The sequence below is a fragment of the Telmatherina bonti genome (assembly GCF_933228915.1).
Source record: "Telmatherina bonti genome assembly, chromosome: 15".
NCBI classification, from domain to species: domain Eukaryota; kingdom Metazoa; phylum Chordata; class Actinopteri; order Atheriniformes; family Telmatherinidae; genus Telmatherina; species Telmatherina bonti.
In genome coordinates, this window is record NC_136613.1 from 20,353,285 (window position 1) to 20,380,598 (window position 27,314).

Here is a 27,314-nt window from a genome sequence, read left to right on the forward strand (position 1 = left end):
CCTCGCTGCGAGGTCTTCAACAGGATTCTCAGGCAATTTCTGAATATGATCCATTTGCTGGTAAAAATAAAACTAAAACAAAACAAACAAACAAGACAAAACAAAAACAAGAAAGTCACTTATCCTTTCTCTCCAAACACTCGAGACAGAGATTTCTTCTCAATAAACATAGGCTTTCTCCTTATTGCCGCATAGTGCTGCTCACAAAGGCATTGGTGGGTCTCTTATTCATATAAGGCCTACAAGTTTCATGAGATGCCATATATGATGCCTTTACTGTACTGTAAATGAAATAAAATGTACTGTATGAAATAAAATTTAACTGAACTGTTGCAGTATTCAGACTGGTAAACTGTAGTTTTGAAGCTATTTTATTTATTCTGTGGATATTTAAAGAAGATCAAATATCCTTTATTGTTACTGCAGCTATTATGAAATTCTGATGCAGCAGATTCCCATGTTTCATATAAAAACAATAAATAAATCATATAAAATATTAAGATAAGGCAAGAATGGTACAGAATATATAATACAAAATATTATAAGAAATAGTACAAAATATACAAAAATGACAAGATAAGAGATAGTACAAAATATACAGATAAGAAGAAAAGAAATGCGTACGCAACAAAACAAAAACAGAAAACTGTTCACAGCAGATCTTGGAGTAGACTATCCTGACAGAGTATGACCTCAGCATTTTCACAGGAACAACGCAGAACAAAGCAGGTAAGCATCCCACAGATATTCCTTGGCTCAAGGAAACAAATAGCTCAAACAATTTAAGATAAAACAAAAACACTAAACACAAAAGTCTTATAACTGAGATAACCTGGTATTCACGAGACGGGTACGGTAGCTACACGAGGTGTTAATGGCTGCCCGCTTGAACCCTGACATATCCCTGCATAGTTCATTCAGCTTTATGCACCTTTTATATTCTGTTAATACTCGTGAAGTTGTGTAAATCTAGCAACGAAATGCTATGTAGCAACTGGCTTTTGGCGAAAAAGCGTATGTAACAAAACAGTCAACTTAACCAGTTTTTAGGAAAAAACAAAAAACAAACTCTTGTTCGTACAGATTTATGACTTATGACCGTGATTTTTACATACCGCTAGACTGTTGTCGTCTGGCTTAAAACCTTTAGCATTTTGCATTGGAGTTGTTGTCGTAATGAATATTTTTCTCGGAAAAACACTTATGCTCACATAGTGGCGCAAAAGTTGGATTTAATTTAACTTTATACTCGGAAAATCCTAGAATAGTTTCAGTTGCTCGGTCGCTATTAGCAACCATATTGGATACGCCTTCTTGTAGTTGTTTCGCCCTTCAGCCACAAGGTGGCGCCAGCAAATCTTTTTATACTCCAGCAGAACAGTAAATAAAGTCAGGGTGAAATCATGGTGGAAGGACTGGCATGACTTAAACCCTGTTTCAGAATGGTACCTTCGACGTGATGCAATATCACATTTAGGCCCAGAGGGCCTTTTTTGTTGCCTATAGTTGTGAAAGTTAATTTGAAGTACTTTTTTTATATGATGACCTCTAAATGATGATTTCATGTTAACTGTAACAATGATTTTGTGATTTCCCTGGACAACAGTACATTGAACTGTGGGATTGTTGTTTTTCTTAGCTATTATTGTGTCGATATATATTTACCTATTTAATTTATATATATTTGACCCCAGCTTTCATGTTCTCTAAAAACACCCATCCTTAGTTCCCAAGCATAGGGGAAAATAATAAAAGCAACAGCCTGCTGAGTGTAAAATCTCTACCACTTGGGACAAGTAGGACCTGCATGGCATTATGCAGATTCCTGGGCCAGGGGGATTTATCCAGAGGGCTGAGGCTGGATTGGGGGAGCGGCAGTCCTGGCCTTTGTGCACGCCCCTTTTCATCAACTAACGGGCCAAGAAAGACAGAGGAAAGCAACAGCATCCCAGGCTCAGTCCTTACAGCTCCTCCATCTGAACAGCGGAGCTGGACGGACCAGCCAGAATGTGGAGAGCACTGCTACTTAAACTTTTTTTGGTCTTATTCTGTGTTAGATGGTGCCATTCTGAAGGTAAGTAGCAAGTTTTCTTTTAATTCCCTTTTTCTGTCCACATAGCTGAATGAATAATTGAGGAACTGTAGAGTTCCAAGTGATTCATCCGGTGCACTTGTTGCCCCCCCTCCCTTCTTTCTTTAACAACAGAGAATATGAGACCTAATTAATACTGAATTGTAAAAGTTTCAAGGAACAAATCCACAGAAAAGGTAGAAACAGTCTTGTTGGTCATTCAAAAAGGCCCTACTTTAATGGGAATACACAGTAAGTTGTGGAATTTTTGATGCAGCAACTAAGTAGAAGAAATCTAGTTGCAGAGCTAAATGTTTTACCTTATAGTATTACTTTGAAGGTTGAGCACAAAGCCTTCCTCAGACAGATTGGAAGTTCTCTTGAGGAACTTTTGCCTGAGCTTTACTGTTGCTAGGTAACAGAAAAGAGCATGTGACTTACAGACAATCTGTGAGGACTAAGAGCTGCTGGTACAAATCTCATACCGGGGAACAGATTTTACGCTACAAAGTACTGACTCACACTTTATTCTGGCTTGAGGAAGAACTTATTTTTATTATGTAAAAGAGAGAACAATAAAATGCTCAGGGAATGCTCTTTATACGTGACAGTCTCATGCTTGTCTGTTGTGTTTCTAGCCCGGCTAGATCCCGCTTCTCAGATTGTAATCTGCTTTCTTTTTGCTCAACCCTTAGTATGTAAGCTCCTTAGTGTGAATCAAGCAACTAATTACTCTGCAGCTGCTGCAGAATAGAATCATTTCTACTGAAGGAACAGTTTAGAGTTTAGGAAAGAATGTACCAAGAGAAGGGTTACCACTACTTCTTTCTTATTTATTATGAAATATCCAATGTATTTCCTCACTCAGAAAGAAAAACAGAAAATATGCTCAGACACCAAAAAGACAATATAACATTGTTGACAAACTGACTTTAGCACTTTGAATTTTTACTTTGCATTTCCTTTGAATCAAGGCGACTACAGAACTTGTAGATAAAATTTTGCTGATGACAGCTGAAGATGAAAAAAATGATGACTTAACTGAAAACACAGTATCTCATTTGACTTTGTCAGCATGTTCCGTTTATCATTAACTTGGTGTTTATTGGGATTAACCACATTCTGCTTATATGAAGTCAATTTATCTTTAATCGGGATTTTGAATCAGCGTTGTACCAGCATGGGTATCACACTGTTCAGTATCTGTTAATATATTGAGTCTGTGACTTGAAAATTGCTTGTACTTAATTTTCTATTAGGAGACAAAGTACTTTAGTGTTTTCTTGATCCTCCCCAAAAGTACTTTAATTTGATACTGTTTCTTCCATGGCGTTCTGGAACATATTATTCAGGCCTTGAGATTAATACTAGTGCTGAATGCTTACACCTGCATTAATGGCTAATGTGACGGTCAGAGGAGATTTCATGGTACTGGTCTACTAACTGCCCTCGTTGTAAATGTGCTGTTCTAGACATAAGAAGTTCTTAAAAGGAGTTGTTTTCTCAGTTAATCATCAGCCAGTAATAATAACACACAAAGTGCACAGTCTGAGCTTTATTTAAAGAAATTTGTGTGACTATCTCATTAATTATTCACTCATGTGAAAATGGAGGGAAAAACTGAAATCATGCAAATAAGAAATGTTTTTGAGGGTTGGCTATTTGTATTTTTGTAAGGTGTGGAGTTGAAGTGACAGCTCAATTTTTGGTTAGTCTGCAGTTAAAACAATAATAATGTTTTTTGTTTTTTTTTGGCGTGTGTGCTCAAACTTTTTAAGACCAGCACGTGCACATAAAACCTTGCACATGCCAGCCTCTTTCCGGTGTAGGAGCCTAAGTCCTTGAGCAACAGCAACAGTGTGTTAGAAACTGGAACACAGTCACCTCAAATCAAGAGCAAATCCTTTTATAACTCCTTCAATCTACGTAAGGGACAATCAGGGTGGAGTTTTCTCGCAACTTACTTCTCAGGAGTTGTGACTGACTTTACAGAGGAAAATAAGTTGTCCAACAGCTGTGGTATTGCATTGTGACGGCTTAAAAATAGGATTCTTTTAACTCACTTCTTATGTTCAGGCATTCACCCAAGAGTTGAGTATTCCTCAATTCTTACCAGAGAATTCCTTTCTCTATTTATGCCTCCCTTCTGCTCCTATGCCACTGCTGAAATCCCCTGGGTTTCAACTGCTTTTGAGTCTGGCAGTGAGAGCCAAAGTCACTTGTTTGGCAATTGACTGCATTCTGCTGCATTGATTTCCATATGAAATAGTCAGCCGCACTTCACTCTGACAGCATGGACAGGTCCTGCATCTCATGATGCCAGCAGCCGTTTTCTTAACTTTTTTCTGTAGCCATTCATTGAGTGCAAAAGGTTGCACCAAAACAAGACAGCATTGATGAAAGCTTGGATCTTGCATCTTTTAGGCAGTCTGTGTGAGTTGTTTTAATAGCAGTGGACAGGTGTTTTCCTAATGGATAAATGTGAAGATGGAGTTGTATTTGGGGGTGGGCTTATGCTTTACTTTTCTTTTAGTAAATCAGGGAGTACATCTCACTGTGCCTCAATTTCTACTGTCCACCTGCAAAACAACATTTTTCTTTACGGTGACACTTTCATTTATGAGTTGGCACCCCTGCTGGCACCTCTTTTGTAACATTGCAAATACATAGTGTGGTTTAAGGTGCTTCATTCTAATGAAAATACCTCTACTGCTTTCTTTGTGGGGCAATAGCAGGTCATCTTTATCTTCATCCAAGGATAGAGAAGTGCACTCTCCTGCTGGGGGCTTAAGTTGCTAATTAGGGGAAAGGAAAACATTAAATTACACAAAAGAATCAGCTTAAACAGTAATAGAAAACACCGAGACTCAACACCAACTAAACACCACCTAATTAGAGATTTGCATCATTCCTTTTAGAATTTGTTTTTTCACTAATATTGACTGACATAGTCAATTTGCAGTGCTGCAGACAGAAATTTCAGGATTAAAGCAAAGTTACAAAGACATGCTTCTCAGAACGTAAGAAGAACCTTCACACAAGATAGTTGTGCCGAAAGGTTCAGCTTCAGCGTACTGTATCTGTCACCTTTCCCAGAAGTAATGCTGTCAGGAAACACAGGCTGCATTTGAAAGCTTCCAGCAGATTGGTTTCTTCTTGGCATGCATAGTTTTAAGTTGTCAACCTAGCTTTACATGTATAGCAACTGTGCACATCTTGTTTTAAAGCAAATTTTGATTAACTATTTAAATTTTATTTTCTTTTTTAGAAAACTATTAACTCTTATTTAAAAGTTTTTTCTAAACAGGTTTTTCATTTAGTCATTTCCCTAATCAGACAATAGTTTTAATATAGTATATTGACTGAACTCTGTGTCACTTGGGTGAAAATTGCATTTTTGTTCTCATCTCATTTCATGCATCTCTTAGCTATGTGTCCCTACTCCTATGCCTCAGATGAGTCTGAACCCTCTGGGATCACTGCCTTGAAACAATAGCTCTCTTTTGTGCGGATTGTGAGCAATTTTATCATTAGTAAATGGAACAGGAAAAAAAAAAAGGCTTTTCTTCCTGAATAACAGCTTACAGTGTTAAATATGCACCCTGATTAGCTGAGGTGGTTTTCGAGCAGTTTGTGGGTTTGCAGGCTAAATTAATACAAGTCATGAATCAACACAAAGCTTTCTGTGCGGTAGCATAGGCAGTGACCCGCTCCACGGTTGTGGAAGTGATCTATCTTTAAAGCAGTACATTACATAAGGAGATGATAAACTCTTGACTCTAAACATAATCTATGTCTCATTTAGGTGCATGAACTAGAAAAAAGGATTTTTCTTTAGTTTTTTGTTGTTCATCCCACTTCAATATTCAAGCCATAGGTAAAGAGTTGCTATAGCACTGGAGTTCAGATAAGTAATCTCAAAATTATGCAAGTGTAGGAAGATATTTTATCAAAGAGGAAGAATGTTTAAAAATGCTGGATAAGACAGGACATAGACAGGCCACTGACCCCAAGCATGCCCCACCAATCACCACTTCACAGTTCTTCTTGCGAAGAATTTAGGTGGAAATGATTGCGGTACCACCCAGTACCACTATTTATTCCAGTTACATTTCAGACCGGACAGGAGCAGCACAGACCATAAATCAGGCTGTCAAAGAGACCATCAGAATTGCACATTCCTATTTGATTGGGCATGATGGAGTGCTCTGCCTCTAAACTATGCAGCCTGAATCAATCTCTCCTGGAAAACGTCAGGGAAGGTAGAGGGGTGGTACCTTATCTCTACAGATGCCACTCTTTGCGAACATCAAAAGGAGGCTCAGGAAGAGCGCAGTGAAGGTTGTGTAACTGTCAGGGGGGATGGCTGGCACGCTTGTCTCCAAGGCTTGTCAATGCTATGAACATTATGCCTCATCAGTCAAAGGCTTCCCAGCCTCCCCCAATGCCTCTATAGGATGTTTTATGGAATAGTTAAGGACTTGTATATTCCAGTTTTTTTGACAGAATGATGGACAGAATGGAAATAAGAAAATAAGAAAAAGCTTGAAATAATGTTGAAAGTTGTCTACTAATGTAACTGTGTGCAGGATGTGAATTGGGGCAGTTCCGCTGTGGGACAGGTGGATGTATACCAAGTGAATGGCACTGTGATGGGACGTCAGACTGTGCAGATGATTCTGATGAGCACAACTGCCGTGGGTTACTAATTATGCCACACTGCTTTCTTAACTTGATTTCTACCAGTGGATTTGCATCATATGATGGAAACAATGACGTGTGTGTGTGTGTGTGTGTGTGTGTATTCCGACAGCTCAGGTAACATGCGATGACAGTCACTTCCAGTGTTTGAGCGATGGTGATTGTATCCCAGGTGTGTGGGTGTGTGATGATGAGGAGGACTGTGAAGATGGCTCAGATGAGAGGCAACAATGTCGTAAGTTTTTTTTTTGGATTATCAGCAGTCCCTGAATGGAGGATTAAACAAGTTACATGTAAATTACAGCAAGCCAAACATTTTTTCTTTCATTTCAATTACTGTAATTCTGAGTGAAAATTTAATGGTTCTGAACAATAAGATATTTCACATGAACCCACCAGAACATCTACAGGACTGAGAAATTTTAATAGCTGGGAAGAATATATATTTACATGAATATGAAATTTGAAATGCATATAAATATAAATGAAAACTACCTTCATGTGTTGACTAATGTCCTTTTGGATCCCAGCTGGCAGGACATGCACCAGTGGTCAGTTCAGCTGCAGTAATGGTGCATGTATCCCAGGAGAGTACCAATGTGACCACCTGGCAGACTGCTCAGATGGATCTGATGAGAGAAACTGCCGTAAGTCTTCTTCAGGGTGGTTTCCCTTTTTTTTCTGTCAGGCTCCTGTGGCATTTTAATCAATTTGTTAAGATTAAGAGTCTTGCTGACTGACAGAATGGACCACAATATGGTTCTTGTTGTCAGAGGTTGATTGCAGATTCTTTGGTGGATTAGTCAAGCTGAAGTTCAGCTGCTATGCCATTATTGTGCCGACATGGTAGACTCACAGCATTGCGCACTGTGTAATCTCACAATTGCATTAAGAATGCCTGGCAACTGCTGCCTTTATGGTGTTGCTTTTAAATTTTGTCCTGTTATCCTTCTCATTCACAGGGCTTTTCACATGTTAACAGCTGAACAGAGCACAGTTGTCAGGCTCATTTGAATGCATAACATTGGCCTGATGATGGTTTAATCTTACAGATTATCCAGAGTGTACACAACTGAGGTGTGCTAATGGGGCCTGCTACAACCGGACACAGAGATGTGATCACATACTTGACTGCCGTGATGGCTCTGATGAAGCCAATTGCAGTAAGCAATCAAGTAATTTACTAATGAACCTTTCTCAGGTACAAGCAGAATCATGACATTGAATCTTTTTTTCTTTTTTTTTTTTTAGCACAGCACTGCAATACAGGTCTGTTTCAGTGTCACAATGGATTGTGTGTTCCTCACCGCTATGTTTGTGACCATGACGATGACTGTGGGGACAGAAGCGATGAGCTTAACTGCAGTATGTGTGTCTGTCTGCAACTCCTCTTTTTTTTTCTTTAAAAATGTAAACCAACCTTATTGTCAGTATAAAGGCTCTTGTTTTTGCTGACAGAGATGAACACATATGATCTCGGTTTTCACCTGCAGCATATCCCACATGTAAAGGCAACTACTTTACTTGCCCCAGTGGCCGCTGCATCCACCGAGTGTGGCTCTGTGATGGAGAGGATGATTGTGAGGACAATGCAGATGAAAAAGGATGTGGTATGGCTACAGTACTTTGAAATTAAGTGTGCACATATTATGTTATTTTGTGTTTTTCTTGGTCAGAAGCCTTGGATATTTTGCTTGTTTTATGGTCCTACAATGAACCGAAGCTGTGGAAACCTGATTCATCTTTGGTCTCCATGGTTGGTTTGGTCTAGCAAGGCGCTATGCTTGCACTCCTTTAAGTGTGTTATTCAAATGCCTCTTTGTGGCACAAGATTGTGCAGCCCCCCAAAGGGCTTTAGAATTCCTCCATATGGCTGTGAGGGGTGTGTGTTTTTTAAGGATGGGCTGCAGAAGCCCTCTGAGCCTCCATGTGATCCCCTAATGACTCAATTTCTCTGCATCAGTTTGAAGTGACAATGTCACTTATAATCACTCATAATTTTCTTCAGATTGGGATTCTTTTAAACACGATGTTACCTGTTCCTGACTCACAGTTCACACACTAACGATATTTTTGCTCCCAACCGTTAAAAAAAAGGCACACAAAATGCTCTGCTATCCATTTCCGTATGCTTTTATTCCTTTCTCTATGTGTAAGCCTGCAAAAATTATTAAAATCTTGTCTGCAGACAACATTCCACGAGAGTGTTATCCAGGGGAGTGGCCCTGTCCATCCTCTGGCTTCTGTATCCCAATGGATAAGCTGTGTGATGGGAAGGCTGACTGTCCTGATGGAGAGGATGAAACTAACACCACTGCTGGTCACAACTGCAGTTAGTACCACCACAGCTACTGTTAGGCTCTGCAAAATACCCACAGAAATCTGTGTCACTGATGAATATTCACTATTTGTCTGATTTCTCTATTGATCAGGTATCTGGAGATGTGCATCTTTGAGCTGTGAGCATCACTGTCATGCTTCCCCTGAGGGAGGAACTTGTTCCTGTCCTTCTGGATATATTGTCAACAGCAATGACAGTCGTTCATGTATAGGTATACACCCTTCATTAACTTATTTTGACTTTTGCTTTGATCAAATAAGGAGAAATCTTCAATGGGGGGTATTTTTTTACCTGTTATTTGCAGGTACTCAGCAACAGAATACTAGAAATAACATTTAAAATTAGTTTGTGTACCTATTTATACAAGATCCTGATCAGAACATATTTAGCTACTGAGATTCACATTTAGCTACTGAGGTTCACAGCATTGCATCTAAAATTTGCTGTTGGTCCAACTGTATGTCTGCAAACTGTGTGTGTGTGTTAAATCCTCATCCTTTATTATTTTGTTTCCATCACGCTGAAGATTTTGATGACTGTTCCATGTGGGGTGTGTGTGATCAACTGTGTGAGGACCGGATAGGCTCCCATCGCTGCAGCTGTCTAGAGGGCTATGTTCTGGAGCAGCACAGATATTGCAGAGCTGACGCCTCGAGTGAGTCACTTCCACAGTTTTTCTTGCATACAATATGTTCAGATTGTTAGAGTGTGAGTGATACATCCAAATGAGTTGCATTAGCATAGACCCCTCTCTTTTTTGGCAACTTCTGTATGGAGTGCCTGCCTATCTTTCTGGTGCATTGTTGCGTGCTAAATGTTGTTTTAGTTAGTCTCTTTCCTTTGTGGTGCATAGAAAGAGTGTTGATTAAAAGGCTGACCTCTCTGCCTTTAGCTTCAGTGAGGGAAGTGTGTAATGATAGTGACTTAAAAGAGTCTACCTTCATTAGAGTCAGGGATCTGAATTATAGGTTACACTCTGGAAATTTCCACTGATAGAGGATGGATACTATAAAACAGATAACTAGTTGAGTATAGTTCAGGCTAGATCATGAATTCTTCAGGCTGGGTTTTGTAACTTTTTAAACTTTGTTTCTTTTGCAGCTGGTGTTCCTTCTTTAATATTTTCTGATGGCAGAGACCTGCTGATAGGTGACATCCATGGCAACAATCTGCAAACTTTAGTTAATTCACAGAACAGAGGGATTGCAGTGGGGGTGGACTTCCACTATAATCTCCGTAAGATCTTCTGGACAGATACCATACAAAATAAGGTATTTTGTAAAAATTGTGCATTCAGTGATTTATTTATTTTTGCTGCTATGAAAGTCACAAGGTATTGCCCTTCCGAAACACTATCACATTTGACAGGAGGTTGGCCAGATCTTTGTTGTGTCAATGCTTGAGTTAGACTGGAGCTGGCCAGGCTCAGATTCCTTCAGCTATCCTTTAAAATATCAGCAATGTTGATACAATAATAATAGGATAGCTTTTGGACTCGTAGAGATTGGCTCATAATGAAGGGAAATAGATATGTAACAGAATCCAAATGGCTTAATCTTGAAGCTTTTCTCATCGGCTGGTATGGAGTGCACATACCAAAGTGCAATTTTTGTAACTTGACCTTGTCCGAACTAACCATGCTGTATCAGTGGCACTGTCCACTTACATGCATTCTTCTGCAAGCTAAAAAGTCTTTGTTCAGTTCATATCTGGGCTTTTCATTGGTTCAAACTGTAACCACTTGGCTGAAAGGTTAGAACATATCTCTGGCTGGGCATCTGTGTATATTAGCCACCTCCATGGCAGCATGTCAGATTAAAAGGGAGAGCACAAACAGGGCATGTGAATGCAACCGGAAAGGTTAAACTATCAGGCTATTTCCACGTCTTTAGTTTCTCTTTAAACAGGTCAGTTGAAAATCCTGCTTTTTAGATGTCTGGATCTGGTTTCTAAAGAAGCAGAGTTGCTAAAAGCAGTCCCCACCTCCCCCCAAATCAGCTGCATAGTGCCAAGACTTCCTGTGTAAGAAACTGGTCGTATCGCAGTATTACTGTGACAAGTTTAGAAATCCACTTCAGCGTCTATTGTAAGCCAGTATAATCAGACAAAAAGAAAAAATTCTCTTTCTTTCTAGTGTGTTTCTTTTAGTTTCTTGTCTGTTCTAAACTCGTCAACTGCTCAGTCCTATAGAATACAATAAAATAATCCATCTCCGGGTCATGTTATTTTTTCCAAGTCTTTTTTTAAAGTACTAATTAGGGGGTTACTCATTCATGTTTCTGTTCATAAATGAGACATCCTGTTTAGGAACACTGGATGCAAAAACTTCAACTCCACTTGTTTTAGTTGTAGGTAATTGCTAAGTTTCTGGTGTGTGGGGAAAAAGGGAGAAAGCTCTACCAGTTAATGATTGTAAAATGAAATATTCATTTGAAAACACTATTTTATTTTTAAGTGAAACAAAATATTCTGCCTTTGTCAGCGACCAGGGGAGTTTAAATGTACAAATAGACATGAAAGTGTTTTATTAACATTTTCTTGAAAAATTGTATCATTGTGCTTCAGATTTTTGTATACATCTGTTAAGAGTGACCACCTAAGGAGCAATATTCTGAAAACAATGGCATCTTTTGTGTACAGGTTTTTTCAGTGCATATGGACGGCTCCAACATGCAGGTGGTTTTGAATGTATCAGTTGACTACCCTGAGAATTTGGCAGTGGACTGGGTGAACAATAAACTGTATGTAGTGGAGGCCAGCGTCAACAGGATTGACATGGTGGACTTTGATGGAAGTAACCGGGTCACACTCATCACCGAAAACCTCGGAAACCCTAGAGGGCTGGCAGTGGACCCCACTGTTGGGTAAGCACATGTCCCTCTCTGCATCCTTTCATTATCCACCCATGTTCCCCACATTCAGTGTGTGTTGTGCTCTATTGGAATGGAATGAGGGGGAGTGGGTGGGGTGGGGGTGGGGGGTTGTGTGTGTGTGTGTGTGTGTGTGTGTGTGGGGGGGGGGGGGGGGGGTTAAGATTAGCAGATTGCCCTAGGTAGATTAGTGAAGAGCAATATAAGTGACAACCCTCATTGTAATCCAATAGTATAGTTCATGGGAGAGTGATAGCCAGGTGGCTACATAGAAACTGCTTATCTTGAATTATCGTGCAGCTCTTGGTGGGATGCACAACCACCCACTTGGAGACTTAATGTCATCCTGTGGCTGCTATACTTAATTAAAAAAATGAAAAGCCTGTACAAGATTCTCTCTCGATGTTTGGTGTGGTCAGCTGTGGATTGCAGTCCTAATGTGAAGTTCCCACTTCACTTTAAAACTGAGTGTTTAAACATGTTTTCCTTCTTTTACAGGTATATGTTTTTCTCAGATTGGGAGGCAACAAATGGTCAACCAGGCCTAGAGAGGGCCTTCATGGACGGTACCAATCGCTTTGGGATTATTGGGAGTAAACTAGGTTGGCCTGCTGGTATCACACTGGATCTACAGGCTAAACGTATCTACTGGGTAGACAGTCGCTATGACTACATTGAAACTGCAACTTATGATGGTCTGCACAGGTATGCTAAAGAACTCTTCAAATACTTTGAATAAATGAAAATAAAGGAAAATTATGAATTTTGCCAGGAATAAGATTTTTGCTTTTGTATTCTAACGATAATATCTACAACATGCTTCTAATAGAAAAACTGTTGTCCATGGAGGTGCTCTGGTCCCACACCCATTTGGCATCAGTCTGTTTGAGCACAATGTCTATTTCACGGACTGGACTAAGATGGCTGTGATGAAAGCCAACAAATTCACTGACAGCAATCCTCAAGTGGTTTATAGAACATCTCAGGCTCCTCATGGAGTAGCTGTGATGCATCGGCTGAAACAGCCTGAAGGTAAAAAAACAAGCAAGTTAAATGTTTAGGTTTTAGTGCTCCTAAATACGGCTACCAAGATATTAGATATTCATGAAAAAGTTATGACTAAAAGCATTTATGGCAACGATATCGTCATAATTTCATTTTAAATATTGACAGCATGTCAGTCAGATTATTAGGCTTTTAAAAAGATTTTGTTTCTGTTTAGATGTTTTGAACTGAGGGTGTGTTGTCACTATCAACATGATAATATTATGTGCTTTTATCAAAGTTGTTGTTAGTATTTTGAAACCTTTTAAAAGCACTATTTCTGAACCAACATACAGTTTTTGTATTTCTTATAGTAATATAATGTAAATTTGCTAAGACTAACTTTCTGTGTTTGTGTAAGATCAGAACTCATGGCACATATTTTTTCTGGCTAACTGGCTTATTTTCTTGTGTCGCCAGTATCAAATCCTTGCGGTGCAAACAAAGGTGGATGTGAGCAGATTTGTGTTCTGAGTCACAGGAGTGACAATGGAGGACTCGGTTACCGGTGCAAATGTCGCATGGGTTATGACCTACATGCTGATGGCAAACATTGTGTGGGTAAGTGAAGCTATTAAACTAGTGACTGCCTTGCTATGCCTCTTGGTTTTAAGCATCTGTAACACTAGGGGTGGAAAAGTCAAATCGAAAAATCAAAAATTGGGATTTTTTGCTTCACAGTTTTAAAAATGATATTTTTTGTAAAACAAAAAAAAAAACAATGTTGTTTTTTCAAATAAGTAAAAATAATCCACAATGAAATTTTTGGCATTTTTTACTGTTTTTATTTATCTTTTTACTTGTCTTCTTGGGCATTATAGCAGCAGAATGATGGTCTGGCTACTGTGTTGTTTTTTCCTGATTGAAATCAAGAAAAATGACGGGCAAAAAAAAATTTTGTACATTTTTTTTCATTTTCAATCTACAAAAATCAGCAATATCAAAGAATTGTGAGAATCGCAATTCAAATTGAGCTAGTACCCAAAAAATCTGAATCAAATTGGGACAAAAGCAAATCGTCACAGCCCTATGTAACACCCTGAAACATGGCTATAAAAAAAAGAAAATTGTGGCTCAGTGTTTGTGAAATAGTGATATTGTTTGGCAGAAATAAATAGCTGTCTTGATTCATGTGGTCTTCTGGTTTCTTTTCTTATAGCTGTGAGGCAGTTTCTGCTGTTCTCCAGCCAGCTGGCTGTGAGAGGGATCCCTTTTAACCTCTCATCTCAAGAGGACATCATCCTGCCTGTCACTGGATCACCCTCTTACTTTGTTGGAGTGGATTTTAGTGCTGAGGATGATACTATCTTTTTTTCTGACACGGCCAAAGACATTATCTATAAACAAAAAGTGGATGGGACAGGTAATTATTTTGTGCTCTGTTTTAGCGAAACTATCCTAACTATTATTTAAATTCATTGCTCGGCTGTTGCAGTTATGCAGGAAAGAATGAAAGACTATCAGCAGCTAAGATGCTTGACCAGTTTTCTGTGTGTTTGCATCTTTGGATAATTGCTTTCTTAGTGGAGAGCTCTGCCATGTGATTTCAGCCAGGCTTATACAGGGAGTTCAGGGAGTGCCTGATAGGGTCGGCTGGTACTGTGGGGGAGGGATAGGAGAGGAGTATGGACAAAGTGAAATAGTTCCCAAAAAAAAAAAAATAGTAGTATTTTACCACAAATCTATGATAATTAATTCATAAAATAGCACCCAAGCTGCTGAAGTAGTCACTATGTGAGATTCACAGGCAGGCACAACACACAAGAACAGAAACACCGTACTGATCAGTGATGTTTTTTTGGAGTTGCTCTAGTTTTTCTGTCCGATCCGCAAGAAGAAAATGCAAGCTGACAGCCTATTTATTTAAATGTGTTCTTCTTTCATCTCTGAGTTAAATGGTGCTCTGACTGCTTTGATCTGCGCAGGCAGGGAAGTACTGGCAGCCAACAGAGTGGACGGGGTGGAGGATCTGGCTTACGACTGGATTTCTAAAAACCTCTACTGGACTGACCCTCGATACAGGAGCATATCTGTCATGAGGCTCGCTGATAAGTCCAGGAGAGCCATTGTGCAAAACCTAAACAATCCAAGGGCCATTGTTGTGCATCCTCTAATTGGGTAAATTAGTGTTTACTTTAGAAAATTGTTACAATTTTTTCTACCATAAGTACATATATGCCCATTTTGCTGTATAGAAGGAGATTTTAAAGTTAAGTAAAGTTAACTCTAACAAAAAATCCAAAACAAGAAAAACCCCAAACAAACAAGAAACCAATAACAACTGAAAAAAAACTGACAATACAAAAACAACCATAACATAAAGCAGACAAAGAAAACCCCCTTTTCAGCAAAAGTCATGGTTACATGAGGAGACAGTGTAATATTCCTAGTCAAAAAAGGGATTTGTCTGGCCCAGAATGTATGAATTCCAAAGGTATCAGATAGTTTTTCAACCATGTTTTCTAAATATTTTAAATGATTACACTTTCATCTGTAAGAACATCTATTTTACAAATTAACACAGCTTTAAAACATTCAAAAACTATTCAGAATATAGTATGTGGTGCAGTTTTGAATAATCTCAACTTCACAAGCCTCTACTGTTCTGTTACAAACAATACATGATACACACCCATTCATAAACTGTACATTGATAAGCTCCCACATGATAAAAGGAATTCTTATTTAGAACAAGCTGTTATTTTCAGTTGTGTCAAAGTCATGAGGTCTGTGTTCAAAAACTTAGATTAGCTTAGTGTGAAGGGCAATATTGTTGTTAACGCTAAGAAGCTGGCCAAAAGAAGATCTCTACATTTCAGAAATATCCAAAATGAACTCTTTAAAAAAACCATTAAAAAGAATATGTTCAACTGAATGCAAGCTGAGAGATTTTTGCATGAAAAATAACTTGGAGCCATTTTTTTTAGGTATATTTTTTGGACTGACTGGTACAGGCCAGCAAAGATCATGAGGGCCTGGGGTGATGGGTCACATGCCCGACCTATTGTAAACACTACTCTTGGCTGGCCAAATGGCCTGGCCATTGACTGGAGGTAAGCCGAATGTTTTACATTAAAGTGCCAAGCAGATCAGTCCCACAATGTATTTTTAACACCTGTTTAGTTTGTTTAACATTTCGAATAGTTAAATACATAAAATGTACTTTTTAAAAAACATATTTTTGTCCATACCCAATCAGTATTTATTCATTTTAACCTTGTTCACCTTTAATCTCTACACAGCTCAATGCGTTTATATTGGGTGGATGCTTTCTTTGACAAAATTGAACACAGCAATTTTGATGGACAGAGAAGGCTTTCTTTGGACCGCATAACCCAGATCTCTCACCCATTTGGCCTCACCATTTTTGAAGGTAAGGGTCTGGCATCAACAATAAGCTGCTTATATATATGGTGCTTGATCCTTTCCTTTAAATAAAGAGAAAGTTCATTTCACTGCTATTCCCTTTCATTTTTGGGTCCTACTTTAATTATGAACATGTCAAAAGAATTTGCAGGAGACGATGAAAGATAAGGTAACACATGTTCTGCTCTGTTGCTTCTCTTGTATGAAGGCTATGCATATTTCACTGACTGGCGTCTGGGTGGCATCGTGCGTGTACGCAAGACTGATGGTGGAGAGATGGTTATTATCAGAAGAGGAATAAGCCACATCATGCATGTCAAGTCATTCAACTCCAACTCTCAGACTGGTCAGTTACTTTATGGTATACCTAAGGTATATTTTAAAATGGAGAGATTTCACCCAGTTCTGCTCATCAACAGGTAGTTGAAACAGATCCATCATACCTATCTGTTTAGCTAAAGTGAGGGAAAGCATCTGGGATGCTGAGGTTGTAGTACCAAAGGGTACCTCTGTTACCCCTGGTGGCATGCTCACTACTTGCACCTTATTCAGTGTGCCCATAACTATGTGGGGATGAAGCCACACAGCACTAGACCCCACATTAACCACTGGTATATAGGCTGTACCCTTAACCGTCCTCACCAAGGCAGGGGAAGCCAACAACCCAGCTGGTAAAACAGAGTCCAATGGTTCAAACAACACTGAGCCTTCTGAAAACTGTTCAGAGCATGAAGCCCCCTCCACCTTCATCATACCACAGACAGCTCCTGTGGGCCATTGCTGCCAGCACGAGGACAGTCATGTAAAGCTTGAACTACAGGTTTTGGGGCCTCTGACACCAGGGGAAGGTCAAACAGGTCTGATCCATGCTGCCCAAAAAGTACCATATAACACCTACGTATGACATTCATCCCTAAAACACCAGAAACCCTAGGAGACACATCCCCAAGGGGGTCCTTAACCACCAACACACCACACTGGGACATCACTTTCCCACACAACTCAATACTGAGTTCCAAGTAACCAATATGGATGGCTAATCCGTTAGCTGCTCTCAGCTGTTGCCAGTGACAAAATTGAAGGTGCTCTTGGCCCCAGGGTTTGAAATGCTCACAAAAAAAGTTTTCTGTGACTGTAAACCATGGAACCTGTGTCTGTCTACCAGACATGGGACTTTTATACCCCCCATGTCAACTTCTACATGTGGACATGTTGAAATCAACTTCAAGACAACCCCCAATGAAGTTTAATCAGTCCTTGAGCCGACCAATGCCCCACTTGAACTGTGGCTCTGGAATCCAGTGGGTACTCGTTTTCTGAATGGAACGGCCCACTAGGATGCTGAGAAGCATAGGATGAAGAACATGGACGAAGAGAGTTCCCTGTATATCACACTGAAGGCCAACCGCTGAAGGGATCGCACCACCATGCCCCTTGTTGCCACCAGACAACCCTTCACGCTCCCACCTGATGGCCTCCCCACGGACGTCAAGCAGAGTCAAGATAGGCTGTCTGCGCACCAATTGTTTCAATTTGCAACGCAGAGCACCATCTAACACCTGCTCAACAAACTGATCCCTCAGCAAGGTGTCAGCATTTGGCATATTATCTGGGGCTTGCTGCTTTATCTTCTCCATAAGATTTAGGAACTCTACTAAGGTGTCCCATTCCTGTTGTTGCCTAGAGAAGAAAGCCTCCTGAAGGGCTAAGTATGATTCAGTACACCCATACAGCTCTTGTTACACAGCCATTATTTTACTTGGGTCTGACTTCTCAGCTGAACAATATTTAATTTAATTTAGAGCTTCCCCCTCTAAATTATCAAACAAGAAAAATGCCTGGTCGACAAATGACAAATGTCTTGCTCTCATGCATGCTTGTACCTCTTCACTGTACTTTGTTAAACTTATCCCAGACTATCCCAAGAACATGGGACATTTCCTGTCACGTGGGACAAACACCAGTCTCTGTTACAGGGAGACTAGTGGAAGGACCAGGAGAGGCTGCAGGGGATGTGGAAAGTCCAACAGGGATTGAAGCCTACTGCTGTTGCAGTCTCTGATTATTTGCCTTAAGCTGAGCAACCAAAGTCCTCAATTCCTGTAATTCCACCTCCATAGCTTATGACCAATACTTACCAAGTCAGAAACACAGCCGCTGCTTTGCCCATAAGAAAAATACAATTAATCCACCAATATACACACCAAAAAAAATAAAAAAGGAACAAGTCTCCACCTAACAGTAAATCCTGCTGACTACGCCAGAATGTGGCAAAGGGAGAAGTGGCAACAACACCACCCTGGGAATTTCACCCAGAGAATTATTTAACAAAACAAGGCACTCAAGTTCGTTTATGAAAAAATACGGGAGATTTGTTCCAATTTTAAGAAGTTTTATTTGACAATGAAAATACTTTAATAAAAGACTAAAATGGAGCACCAGTTAACTTGCCGGTGAGGCTGTGGAGAAATGTGTTCATATACACACACACACATACGCACACACACACCATGTATGCACTGACTTTGCCACCACCACCTCAACCACAGCCACCCACACCCCCCCACTATACACTAATAGAGAAATAAACAACTGGATTGATGCTGCTTTGATGAATCAATATCTTGGGCATTTCTTCATATTAGGATCCAACTCACTCATGACCACAAAGGCCATTCCACTGGAACGGCCCAGATGAGAGACAGCCAGGGTCTACACCACAGCCATAGGGCTGCAGTGCAGGACCCCTATTGTCACCCAAGCAAGGGTGATCCCCGTGGCACAACCCTGCAGAACAAGTAGGCATAGCCTCTGACATGAACAAATCCAAGGCGGAAAAACACTGGAGTTAAAAATGGTAAACAATAAGACCAAATAAAAGGAAAAGAAAAAGGAAAAAGCAACAGATATAAAATATAAGCAAATGAATTTATACAAAAGATGTACCTGGGTAAAACAATCCAATCGAAACAGAAAGTCATATGAATAAATGGTATTTAAATAAAATGGAAAGTTATGTGGTTAAAATAAATCAATAAATAAGTAAAAAAATAATTCTCTAAAATTATGCTAAAATAATAGTTTAACTATAAGCTAAGCTAAAAAGATAGGTCTTGAGCTTTTTTTTTTTTTTTTTTTAAAATACATCAACAGTCTTTGCAGCCCCTATTCTTTCTGGCAGGCTGTTCATGGTCGAGGGCTGTAGTGCTGAAACTTTGGGAACACCAAAAATGCCTGTGCCGGAGGACCTCTGGGTCCACTAAATATGCTCAAAGCAGGTCATCGAAGGGCCTAAGTTCGTTTAGACATTTAAAAACAACTAAAAGAACTTTAAAATACATCTGACACAGCTAGATCAACGGGTGTCCTCTGTTGTGAGCAGGTTTTATTCTCTAATTTTCTAACTTCACCATTCATTCATGGCTACAGCTTGTATTTGTGAGTCATATTCTCAGTAATTACTCTCCTCTGCCCCTACTCAGGTTCCAACTTCTGCAACAGGCAGGCAAATCCCAATGGAGACTGCAGCCACTTCTGCTTCCCAGCACCAGACTCTCAGAGGGTGTGTGGCTGCCCATATGGCATGAAACTGTCGCCTAACCTGCAGACATGTGTTGAGGACGCTTCCAATGAACCCCCCACTCTGCAGTGTGGAGCCAACTCCTTCTCCTGTGGCAACGGCAAATGTGTCCCAAACAGCTACAGATGTGACGGTGTTGACGACTGCCATGACAACACTGACGAAGTCAACTGTGGAATCAACAGTAATGCATTTTTTACCCTCATTATTTGTGATTAAATGGGTCAGTTGCTTATACAGACCAAATCTGATCAGAAAGAAAAGCAGTTTCGTATTCTTATTTTGTTTTCTTTTACTTTTTCTCTTTTTCCTCTAGACACCACTTGTTCCCCCTCTGCCTTCACCTGTGCCAACCAGCGCTGTGTGCCTGCAGGATGGCGCTGTGATGGTCACAATGACTGTTTTGATAACAGTGATGAGATAAACTGCCCTACACATGTGCCTGGAACATGCCTCGCCAATCAGTTTGTCTGTGCCAACCACCGTTGTATCCCACATACCTGGCGATGTGATACAGATAATGACTGTGGCGACAGTTCAGATGAAGCTGACTGCTGTGAGTCTCTTTAGTGAAGCTAACAACTTAAAAAGTGTAAGATTTGCTTTGCTGATTCAAAACACAAGGCATACAGAAGTAAGAAGAAGTGTTGGACCTAGTGGTGCACTGTTGCCTTTTATAAAGATATTATAAAAGTGTAGTTGTCGCTACTTACTAACAAAGAGAAACAAACCCAGTATTTTAAGTATTGGCAAACGAAGGATGGTAGCTCATATTCTTGTCTAACAATTTGTGTCAACAGATCTGGGAAGTACATGCCATCCAGGACAGTTTCAGTGTCCCGATCACCGTTGTATAGACCCCAGCTATGTTTGCGATGGGGACAGGGACTGTGTCGATGGAGCAGATGAGCAGGGATGCAGTAAGTAGCTTTCCGCACTGGACATAGATAGAATCTGATCTAATTTTGTGTTAATTTCAATCACATGTATTACATTTGCAGCATAAAAATTTATGTTTACAAATTTGTTTTCGCTTTTATTAAATTTATAAAACGATAGTCTCACCAGATCGTGCATATGTGGTCATATTGAAAATAATGTTCACCGCCTTTCAATCTTTTAGGTTTTATTCATGAGGATTAATATTTTTTTCAATTAGTCTGTTTCCTACCAGATCTTAGAATTAGGAAATTACAATATACACTGTAACAACTATTACACTATAAATCTACCTTCAGCAGCAAAAACTTTAAGTTTAATTTCTTGTATGATGTTATCTGTGTATCACTTCTATGTGGATGAATTTTGGTCCACTCTTTTTTTCAGCATTGCTTCAGGTTATTGAAGTTAATGGGCATTTGTTTATGGACAGCTTTCTTAAGGTCCCTCCACAGTCTTTTAGTCTTTGACTGGGCCATGTTGCTCCTTGATTAGTTTTCTCTTTCAGTAATTTTGTTGTAGATTAACTGCTGCATTTGGATCGTTGTCTTATTGAATGACATAGTTTTGTTCAAGCTTTAGCTAAAGGATCATTATCCTCTTATTTGACTCTTGAATACTTTAAAATACAGTTCATGGGGGACTCTAGGACTGCAGAATAGAAAGCAAGCCCAAATCGACTGTGTCCACCACCATGTGTGACTGTTGATTTGTTTGGCTGTGTTTGGTTTTCACCAAATGGTGCAATGCATCATCCCCGTAACACACATCTAAGTACTTTAGGCCTGCAAAAACTTCTGCTTTTATAAAGGTGCCCACAATTATTTAAGTGCATTTGACTTGCAGCACCTGGCTGCTACTTATCCTCTTAATTTTAGGTAAGGTAGGGCATGAATTTAGTTTCTCTCATGACTTCAGCTACAGAATTGATTTAGTTGTGCTGACATTCATTTCACCGTACGTGCAGGTTTTACCAGGCAAACATCTTGAAGAAGTTAGAGGCTCTCTAAAATATGTCTATTTTGTTAAACCTCATAGTTTGTTGCTCTTAGCTGTGCTGCACATACATAACTGCATATATTAGCATTAACATACTCTTCTGGATTTTCAAGTCTACAACTGCACTGCAAGTGAGTTCAAGTGTGCCCGTGGTAACCAGTGTGTAAACTCCTTCTACCGATGTGATGGGGTGTTCGATTGCAGTGATCGCTCAGATGAGCAAAACTGTCGTAAGTATTTAAATAGTCATCAGGATTATAAAGAACACTTCTTGTCACCCCATCAGTAGTGTTACTATGAGAGACTATTAATATTTTTGACTCTTTTAAGTTTTCGCTGTTTCATTTATGGTATTTCCTGCCATTTCTCAGCTACCAGGCCCCCAGGCATGTGTCACCATGAGAGTGAGTTTCAGTGCCAATCAGATGGAAGCTGTATCCCATCTATGTGGGAATGTGATGGTCATCCAGACTGTGATGATGGCAGTGATGAACACCATGCCTGCCCCCCTCGCACTTGCCCTTCCTCATTCTTTCGTTGTGATAATGGAAATTGCGTGTTACGTAGTTGGATTTGTGATGGGGACAACGACTGCAGGGACATGAGCGATGAAAGAGACTGTCCTACTCCACCTTTCCGATGTCCAAGTTGGCAGTGGCAGTGTCCTGGCCACAGTGTTTGTATCAACCTGACCACAGTGTGTGACAACAATCCCGACTGCCCCAATGGTGCAGATGAGTCGCCACTTTGCAGTAAGTCTGTCTTCTAATTTTCTTCAGCAATTTTCTTCATCACTTACTATACTGATTTTTGTTCAAAATTTGTTTTTCTTTTTTCTTGTATCAATACGAAAAGGAAGGGCTTAATTTCAGAAAAAAATGAGTTGAACGTTTCGTGTTTGTCTTTGGATTCTTGTATTAAAATCAAGCATGTGTGTGATTTACCTTGTATTAACCTGACAATGATCTGTGATTTTCCCTTCTTGCCTTTCTCACATCTTTCAGATGAGCCTTTACCAGGTAGGAACAAACTCTAAATCATTGGTAGAAATGCTGCAAGTAGTTGTGATTCAAATGTTAAGAGATGCACCGTCTCCTTGTATATGTTTTTGTACGTTTTCATTGATCCTCGAGTACGACCAATAGCCATAAAAATACCGTAGGCCAAACAATGAAAGTAGTTTGCGCTTCCTCAATGTGTCATGATTAGAGTACAGCATGTATTATAGAAATGATCTTTTAAAATGTTTGCAGTTGTAATTAGTCTTGTCCTTTTTGTTAATTTCAGATCAGGAGAGCTGCTCTGACAACAATGCTGGCTGCACACATGGTTGTATCCAAGGGCCATTTGGGGCCCAGTGCACATGCCCTGTTGGTTATCAACTCAGCAATGACTCCAAAACTTGTGAGGATATAGATGAGTGTAATCCCCCTGGACTATGTAGCCAACACTGCTTTAATGAAAGAGGCTCTTTTCGCTGTCACTGCCAGGATGGTTACACTCTTGAAGCAGACCAGCGCACCTGCAAGGTCTCAGGTGAGGGTAGATATGGTTTAAGCTTTGTGTATGGATTAAAATGGTTCCAAAAAAGTTTTAAATAACAACCATTAATTTCATAATGAAGTATAATGTTTTTATCATCAGTCCTACTGTGGATTGAGTTTCAATGTATTTTGCCTATGAAACATATCTCAGTTTTCTCCACTTGACTGGTTGTTGGGAAGGAGCCACAGTAAACGGAGCTTGGCCCTCAGACTGCAAATCAGACACACTGTCTTTCTTCCCCCTTGTGATTCCCTGCTGCTCTGATTTCGAGAGATAGGACAAATAACATATATGTCACTCACTAACCATCACAAATGTAATTAGGACATAATCACAAACAAAGGGCTGTTTATAGGGAGTGTGCCTGACATGAGCCCCTCTTCCCCACAGATAACCTGCTGAAAGGCTTTGCCATACAATAGGACATTCTTTGGACAAAAGTGCATTCCCAAAGGATTGCTATTTGAGTAGAGCCTATTTATCAGTCTCGTTGCATGACTTTGGCCGACTCACAAAAACTGATATGGGCTCTTATTAGCATGAAAATGGGCATTAAAATGACCCAGGTTTGATGTCTGTTTACAGATTCCCGACAGGCATTCCTGCTTGTGGCCAGTCGGAATCAGATTGTGCAAGATGACATAACCACTCAACCTAATGTAATCCAGTCACTGGTCAGAGATGGACGCAACATTGTGGCCCTAGATTTTGACTCTGTTGCTGACAGAGTCTATTGGTCGGATTCAAGCCAGGACAGAATCTGGAGCTGTCACAAGAATGGGAGTGATAGAACTGTGGTAAGACAAAAGCAAACTAAAATGCATAGTTTAGCTTAATATAAAGAATAACTCTAACCAATAAATGTATTTAACTAAGAACGGGTATCTTGTGGACAGATATTTGACAGTGGAGTGACTGTGACAGAAAGTCTGGCTGTGGACTGGGTTGGTAGAAACTTATATTGGACTGACTATGTCCTGGAGACAATTGAAGTATCTAAACTGGACGGGACCCACCGCACTGTATTGGTCAGTGAAAATGTCACCAACCCTCGAGGACTTGTGCTGGACCCAAGAGACAGGTCAGAGAAATGCTGTTGTTTGCCATTTAATGCGATGCTATTGAGTTTTATGCCTGCTAGTGTAAAAACAGTTGGTGTTAAAAGACTGTTTGTTTTGCAGCGCTCACTGGATGTTTTGGACTGACTGGGGGAGGAACCCACGTATTGAAAAGGCCAGCATGGATGGGAAAATGAGGACTGTTATCATAAGCAGCAAATTGTATTGGCCCAATGGTCTAACAATTGACTATCCAAATAATTTGCTTTACTTTGCTGATGCTTATTTGGATTTCATTGACTACTGTGATTATAATGGCAACAACAGGAAGCAAGTGTTGGCCAGTGATCTGGTGAGTTTATGAATGGCAGTCTTAATTTTAGTACTACATTTGATCTATCTAAAGATAATGTTCATACAATCATCTAAAAGTGAACAGCAAATTCTGTTTAATTTTGAATGTGTAAGACACTTTTTTCTTTTGCTACTCTCTATGAAAAGGTACTGCAACACCCCCACGCAATTACCATTTTTGAGGATTTTGTCTATTGGACCGACAGATACATCAACCGAGTGATGCGAGCTCATAAGTGGCATGGGGAGAACCAGACAGTGATGCTGTTCAACCTCCCTCAGCCCATGGGTCTGGTGGCAGTACACCCAGCCAGGCAGCCAGCAGGTATGCAAATACAACAAACATAACCTCTCACTGCTCACTGAATTTAGTCATATGAATTGGACAGGATGTTGCTAACATTGCACATACAGCATAAGGGGTCCTTAGATTTTTGGAAATACATGTGTGGTTTGATATTTTGTAGGGGAAAATCATTGCCTGAGGAGCCCCTGTTCTCATATCTGCCTGCTCTCTGCTGTGGAACCAAGATACTACTCGTGTGCCTGTCCCTCGGGCTGGGTACTGGCAGCAGACCAGTTCACCTGCACCAGAGGTATGTGTGCTGCCAAAAGGAGGAAAACACTCATCACATAGTTTGATGAAAAGGAAGTCAGGTCAAATGTAGTAGATAAGTGCTTAAAGTATCCATTAGGTATTCATCTCAGCTGTAGTATTAAAAGAGTATATCTATGATTGTGGAAATGATGGTTCATGCATAGTTATGTGCGGACAGCTTTCTCAGAGTTGGTATGAGGAGTAATATTTTAAATCAATATCTTTATATTGTGGCTTGATCCAAGCACTTGTCAACAGCCTCCCAATTAGATTTTCTTGTAAACTGCTGTTCCAGCTGTAAATATTAAAAAATATATGTGTGTCTTTCATAGTCCCAAGAAGACAAGGGACCTTTAATTCAAAGTCCAAGGAGTCTGCCGTAGGTCAGCAGCTTAACTCATCTCAGGTTTCAGGCCATTCAAACCAAGCAGAACACAATCTCCCCCTGAAGCCAACGATTATCCAAGAATGAAAATGCCCTACAACCATTCATTGACTCTAATCTGTGATGACAAAGAAAATCAGATTGTGGAACCAGCTTTCATCAGTCAATCCTCTTTATAGATAACAGTCTTTTAGCTTCGTATCCTTAATATGTTTCAGATACCATGCAGCTCTTTTTTCGTTTTTAATTACAATGGGCTAATCCACATCCCTTAAGCAAGTCTACTTAGATCTGTTTTAGGACTTCAGAAGTAATAAACTGCTCATTTTCTGTTTTTTAAGTGGTTTCTCACTGAGTTGTGTTGCTTTGTTTTTTCTTATTTTAGTTGAAGATCCTTTCTTGGTGGTTGTAAGAGACAGCATCATATATGGCATTCCTTTGAACCCAGATGACAAAAGCAATGATGCCATGGTTCCTGTTGCAGGCCTTCAAAATGGCTATGATGTTGATTTTGATGACACTGAACAGGCCATCTACTGGGTAGAACACCCAGTAAGTTGCTCTCTATCATCTTTCTCAGCATACCACAGTTAAGGAAAAGCTTAGTAATGGTACAGAAAAGCAGCGGATCCATGCTTTTTATGATAAAAGTCAGGATTCAGATCAAAATTAAGACTTGGGCTTATCTTTTGTGATCTGTGATTTATTGATACATGAGAAAAACATTACAATACAGCATTGGCTGAGGTCAATATTTCTCTCTTTGTCCAACAGGGTGAAATCCACAGGGTAAAGTCAGATGGTACTAACAGGACGGAGTTTGCCCCTGCAGCCATTCTTGGCTCTCCTGTTGGTCTGGCATTAGACTGGATAACAGAGAATTTATACTACACTAATCCCGCAACGCAATCTATTGAGGTGACAGAAATGTTAAGATCAAAAAGTGAATTATACCACATCACAACTGCACACTACAATAACTACCTCCACCAAGGAGGTTGTGTTTACCTGTCTGTTTGTTAGCAACTCTCTGCAACATCTACTTGGCAGATATTTTTTTCTTTTCTGAGAATGAGTCTTAGTCTAACTTAGATTCCACTAACTTCTGGGAATAATCTGGGAGGAACTGTGAACACAGGAAGTTTAAAAGGGATTCTTCATAACATGAGTGAAAGTCAAATGCTTAGTGGAGGTCTGCATTCTGCGAGTGCTTTTACATTTTCAGCTGATTCTATTTGTGTTTGAACAGGTTTTAAACTTGAGAGGAGAGGTGCAATACCGGAAAACTCTAATCACAAATAACGGCTCTCCAAATGGTGCTGGCAGTCCTGTTGGCATTGCAGTAGATCCAGCACGTGGGTAAGCCCCATTTAACACTGTGCTGGCATGAGCACTCAAATCCACAGCTACTGAGCTCTAACAGCCTCCTAGTCGTCATCTGCTCTGCCTCTGGAGAGGTCTCA

At 39.9% G+C, this 27,314-nt stretch overlaps 1 protein-coding gene across 1 annotated transcript in view; it reads left to right on the top strand.

Annotated features, from left to right (window-relative positions):
• Window positions 1-2,007: 2,007 nt before the first annotated feature.
• lrp2a (low density lipoprotein receptor-related protein 2a) overlaps window positions 2,008-27,314 on the top strand; it is a gene marked incomplete at both ends in the record, with an annotated part of 49,901 nt that continues 24,594 nt past the window's right edge. The window contains 35 exon segments of the mRNA XM_079254443.1: window positions 2,008-2,074; window positions 6,661-6,768; window positions 6,885-7,007; window positions 7,303-7,419; window positions 7,825-7,935; window positions 8,024-8,137; window positions 8,266-8,382; window positions 8,961-9,104; window positions 9,205-9,324; window positions 9,640-9,768; window positions 10,215-10,384; window positions 11,754-11,977; window positions 12,482-12,688; window positions 12,813-13,015; window positions 13,448-13,588; window positions 14,187-14,390; window positions 14,953-15,145; window positions 15,955-16,080; window positions 16,270-16,400; window positions 16,602-16,739; window positions 19,876-20,157; window positions 20,290-20,529; window positions 20,774-20,893; window positions 22,025-22,141; window positions 22,283-22,663; window positions 22,916-22,930; window positions 23,199-23,447; window positions 24,042-24,253; window positions 24,353-24,537; window positions 24,638-24,866; window positions 25,016-25,193; window positions 25,336-25,464; window positions 26,237-26,403; window positions 26,626-26,769; window positions 27,101-27,210. Of these exon segments, the coding sequence (XP_079110569.1) occupies window positions 2,008-2,074; window positions 6,661-6,768; window positions 6,885-7,007; window positions 7,303-7,419; window positions 7,825-7,935; window positions 8,024-8,137; window positions 8,266-8,382; window positions 8,961-9,104; window positions 9,205-9,324; window positions 9,640-9,768; window positions 10,215-10,384; window positions 11,754-11,977; window positions 12,482-12,688; window positions 12,813-13,015; window positions 13,448-13,588; window positions 14,187-14,390; window positions 14,953-15,145; window positions 15,955-16,080; window positions 16,270-16,400; window positions 16,602-16,739; window positions 19,876-20,157; window positions 20,290-20,529; window positions 20,774-20,893; window positions 22,025-22,141; window positions 22,283-22,663; window positions 22,916-22,930; window positions 23,199-23,447; window positions 24,042-24,253; window positions 24,353-24,537; window positions 24,638-24,866; window positions 25,016-25,193; window positions 25,336-25,464; window positions 26,237-26,403; window positions 26,626-26,769; window positions 27,101-27,210 (5,645 nt within the window).